The sequence below is a fragment of the Etheostoma spectabile genome, chromosome 1 (assembly GCF_008692095.1).
Source record: "Etheostoma spectabile isolate EspeVRDwgs_2016 chromosome 1, UIUC_Espe_1.0, whole genome shotgun sequence".
Taxonomy (NCBI): domain Eukaryota; kingdom Metazoa; phylum Chordata; class Actinopteri; order Perciformes; family Percidae; genus Etheostoma; species Etheostoma spectabile.
The window spans coordinates 16,543,881-16,548,827 of NC_045733.1; the positions used below are offsets into that span (position 1 = coordinate 16,543,881).

Consider the following 4,947-nt stretch of genomic DNA (forward strand, 5'->3'; position numbering starts at 1 on the left):
AGAGAGAGAGAGAGATGTTGGGTTTTGGGTTTCCTGAGGCTCACACAGAGAGATGACAGCTGTCCCTTACAGGTGGCTGACCTTTCCACTGGCTACTGATGTGATGGCCAGCCAGAAACACTAGCCTGGTTACATAGGGCGCCCCTGACATTAATCTGTCTGTGTAGGTTTCACACTCCACTACACCGGCTGATAGGGAACATTAACTCAGCTGAACACACATAGGCCACAAGGAAAAAAACACATCCAGTATATAACACACAGAGACAGAGAAATGCATGTGCATTAGTCAGCTAAGCAATATATGGATACTTAGATGTTTAACCTTTCATCCATGTGTGTACTGTACATGTAAGCCACACACTACATACAGCTGTTCAACATGGTTTGAATCAATATTACATTATTATGAATATTTTTCAGTAAGCCTCACAGTGTATAACGCAATGAAGCAAATGGATGCAAAATCAAACAAAATAAGACTGTTGAAAGCAATCAACTGTGTTCTGCGGTTACGCATTACATCAGAAAAAACTCTCTGCAAAAAACGCTTTTTGCTAGTTTAGTTAAAGATTTAGTGCGTGACGTGTTTTATATTAATGAGTGACCATTTTATTCAAGCCATTACTAAATGAGAAACTAGTTGATTCAAATCTAATTAAGACTATCATCTCCACAAAACTTGTCTGGTGTCAACCGGAAACTTTTTGCGCGCAGAAAATCGAGCAAAGATTATATCCTCTTCTGAAGAGTCCATCATGTTTTTTTAATCCTCCGTGTCCTCCTTGGCTACCAGCACCTGTGTGAAGGAGGGGTGGGGGTGAAGCGCGATCACGGAAAGCTTGCATTATGTGGACAGGCCGACAGTTTTGTTGTCATTACTTAGAATTCTTCTTGGAGGATACAGAAACTACGCGCTATGGCTTTAACATTTGCTAGGAATCATTACACAACATCATTTTACAAAACAATAACATTATGTGATCATATAATCACGACATGGTTGGATGTACAATAATTTGATTAAAGAAATATCAGTGGGAAATATCAGTTAATGGGACATTTTCCTTGGATCTTAAAGTATATCCAAGTGCAATGAACGATACAATATTATCAAATTATCGCCCCGCCTTACGTATATACCATATTATTTACCATAAATGAGCGAAGTCTTCAATGTTTGGGGCCCTTATTATATGATTCTATGCCTCAAATTCTGGCACTGTCTTTACCAGACTAGATAGATAAACAATGCTAGTATTGTGTTATTTCTTTTGTTTAGATTATTTTTTGGGCATTTTAAGCCTTTATTTGACAAGACAGAAGAAGACATGTACGGGAGCGAGAGGGGGAATGACATGCAGCGAAGGGCCACAGGTCGGAGTCGAACCCCAGCCCGCTGCGTCAAGGAGTAAACCTCTATATATGGGCGCCAGCTCTACCATCTGAGCTATCTGGGCACCCATTGTGTTTTTTCTTACCCAGATAGGACACTCCCTCCTCAGGCGTGATGGTGCCGTACTTCACCATCATCTTCACAAAGTCAATCAGCGTCTTCATGATGGTGATCAATGTCTCTCTCTCCTGAGTGTCTTGATCTGCAACAGCAAACCAGAGAACCAATCTAACATCAATGTTCTGTTAATGGCAATTGGTTACCGTGGTGTTAATGTTACCACATGGTGTTTGGCAGTGGGGGTCATGAGGATGGGTCTGTAAATAATTGATGTGTGTGTGTTTCATCCGCATTTCCTAAGAAGATGTGCGGGGAAACAAAGGCGGACAAAACATAGATTGACTCCTTGAGAACATTATCACCATGACAACCACAGCTCTGATCCGGGAAACTTCTATCTTTGGATGAAGGATGCTGTGAAGAAATGATTTTCGTGATTGTGATGTAAAGTGGCACAGCGAACCCGCGGTGTTTTTGTGTTTTTACCCGAGTCGAGGCTGCTGAGCAGACGGTAGAAGTTGGGGAAGTACTGCAGGTCCTGGAGCCCGTCTTCGGGTCTCACCTCGTTGCCCTCCTCAGCATCTTTGTCCCAGGTTTTGTTGGCTTTGTCATCTCCTTCTTCCTCTGCATCCCTGTCCACCTCATCCTCAATCTCATCATCATTTTCTTCATCGTCGTCCTCGTCTTTGTTGTAGCGACGACTGGGTGGCTCCCATGTGTCCTGGAAAACCCAGAGGTTTTTTGTTGTCAGTGTTGTCAGCCTTATTGTTATCATTATCATCAATACCACTTCTTTACAAGATTTTACCTTGTTGGTGTCTGAGCCCTGGTCTTCCTGCTCTCCCCTGGTTTCTTCGTCGTTGCTCTCAACGTCGTCGATCTCATTGTTCTTGGCGTTTTTGGTGATGAGATCCTGGAGAGCCTCGGCCACCTGGTACTCCAGAGTGTCTGCCTGACTGTCTGTGATCTACAGATGGATGAAGAGAAAGACTGAGAACAATTGTGTGCAATAACAAATGTGTCGTAAGATGTGGAAGAGACTAGAACAGCATGTACTGTACGGATTATAAACCTATTTGTATCACATATTGATCCCTGTCACTGAGAGAACCATCTCAGGGAGACATTTGGAGACCTCCAAACTACTCATTAAGTGTCAAAAAAGTAATTTACAGCCAAGCAAAACCAAGGACAATTTACACATCTCTTCCTCCCTCGGGGGGAACAGGGAGCACAGAGAGAGACATTTCCTGTTGAGTAAATGTCATGCTGCACGCTGTGTCACATCGAATGGCATACAGTCTCACAACCTACCAGCCCCAGTTTGAGCAGTTTGGAGACAATCCTGTCGAACACCCCTCTGTCATCCTCCTCGTAAATCTTGTTTGCGATCTTCTGGACAATGTCTTCTGCTGTCAGTGAGGTGCCGTCGACCTGACGGAAACTTTCTGTGTCATCTGAGAGGAGACAATACATATGTTATCATTTGTAACTTACTAAACGAGCCTATCAGCTGTGTGCAGGTATGAAGCAGGTGTTTCTGCTTTAATTCTTCATCTTTTCTCTACGATGTTAAACCTTGACCTAGATGTTAAGTCTCTCTCTCTCATTAGGTGGAATAAAAGAGTAATACATTATGTTCCCCTCTCCTGTTCTTTTATTCAACATATCTATATCCCCATTACTGAGTAAGACACGTGCAATTGTTAGAGCTTGACTCTTACATAACAGTCCCTGCTTCTTACCAACAACCACGCACAATAAAAATACACAGTGGCGGGATACTTTTGTCCGTATTGGCGGATTGAATCATCAGTGATGTATTTTAACTTCAAACACAGGGCCTATTTCTGTCTCACTCCGGCAAATAAGAAAATGAAATCCAGACAGCGCTTGCCAAATTTAGATGTAGCGTAACCTGATGAGCTGCTTGTCATTGCTGGGCCGACCACATGAATTTAATGAAAGTGTAGCACTCAGCGCTTTGTGTCTGAGTCACCTCACCTCAGAGACTTTGCTTTGTGCTGATAATTGGTCTGGATATCAAATTGCATGCGTTTACAGTGAAATGTGTGCTGAGCCGATGAAATCTACTAAGACTCAAAATCTATGTAGGTATCACTGGTGTGTCTGGGAAAAGGTGTCCTGTGAAGAGAAGAAGCTGGTACAGTAGTCCAGTACAAGCTTTGACAACGGCAGTGTCTGAGAGGGAGAGGATAACATTTCTGTCCTGCATGCACGTGTTCTGTCTTTGACTCTTTCTATCTGACTCTGCTTCTCCCCATCACATGCACTTCTTTTCTCTGCCTACTCTTTCTTAAAATGTCTGCCAGGTGGCCTGCCAGTGAGAGACAGAAGCATGCGGCATGACGCCTGCCCTTGGCAATGAGTGCAAAGGTTTGGCAGCTAACTCACTGAACCTTGACAAACAATACCTGGACAAGGTGCATGGTGACAGGTGTGCGTACCCTGGTACTTGCCATAGTCCATCCCGTTCTTGGTGGAGTCATAGTCCTCAGTTAGACGCCGGCTCTTGGTCGAGTCTGATTCATCTGGAACGTACTGGCCCTCCTTCTTGAGTGGCAGCTCAGTGGTCTCCTTTGACTTCTGGCCATCAGCCAGTGACTTCAGCACAGTGAAGTCATCAAGGTCCTGCTCTGATTCCGCGCCCTTGGAGGCAGTGGAACGCTTGCCCTCTGAAAGACAGCAGAGACACCAAATGATCCAACTGGAGTTGTATGAGAATACCACTTGTACTGAGTGGTAAAGACAAACTCCTCTCACAATAATATGGTTCTTATAGTTGTTATTTTTCAGTTCAGATGAAGCCTGTTTTACTGGAAGTGCTGCAACAAGATCTCCGCAGGCGGAAATAAAGTCATTGATTGATTAGCACGAAGGTTTCCTCTTACCAGCTGACTGTACTGCAGCTTTCACGCTGTCCGCCTCAGCAATCTGCAGAAATTATGAACATTAAACAAATCATTTTCACTCAGGATGTAAGTTCTGATTTATACTGTTTACTGGGCTAATACCTAGATTGTTTGACAAAGGACCATAAAGTCCATTTGGCTGAATGTTGGATGAGAAAATTAGCTATGAGACAGGGAGAAAGAGAGCTTACCTGCTCTTGTAGAGGTCTTTCTTCTGTCAATTGTCTATTGTACACAGTTTTATCTGCAACTGAAAAAAAACTGCATGTAATAACTAAACCGGTGAGTCAAAGAAGACTTTATTATTAATAATAAAACTCTGATTATCTAGGTTACAATTGAAAATGTCACATTAATACATATTTTTCTGAACAAATATATAAAAAGAAACAATGTATTTAGACTGAGACTTAGAGACTTGGACTTCTCTTTATTAATCCTTGGGATGACTCCCGCAAGGAAATTGAAATTTCCTGCAGCAGTTTTTCGGCAAAATACAGTACAGAGAGAAAGAAGACAGTATAAAGATGACAACAATAATAATAATAATAATAACAA

The 4,947-nt window shown here is 42.6% G+C and overlaps 1 protein-coding gene across 3 annotated transcripts in view; it reads right to left on the bottom strand.

Annotated features, from left to right (window-relative positions):
- The window catches only part of scg3 (secretogranin III), a 14,943-nt gene that overhangs the window by 8,794 nt on the left and 1,202 nt on the right, over positions 1–4,947 (bottom strand). Inside the window, exons 2-8 of one of the 3 annotated variants that reach the window (XM_032518750.1) lie at positions 4,581–4,633; positions 4,369–4,411; positions 3,925–4,152; positions 2,771–2,913; positions 2,265–2,423; positions 1,943–2,177; positions 1,482–1,598 (exon numbers count right to left, since the gene is read on the bottom strand). In XM_032518750.1, the coding sequence (XP_032374641.1) occupies positions 1,482–1,598; positions 1,943–2,177; positions 2,265–2,423; positions 2,771–2,913; positions 3,925–4,152; positions 4,369–4,411; positions 4,581–4,633 (978 nt within the window). Of the gene's footprint in view, positions 1–1,481; positions 1,599–1,942; positions 2,178–2,264; positions 2,424–2,770; positions 2,914–3,924; positions 4,153–4,368; positions 4,412–4,580; positions 4,640–4,947 lie in introns of all 3 variants that reach the window. The other 2 variants (XM_032518760.1, XM_032518742.1) reach the window with 2 other exon arrangements.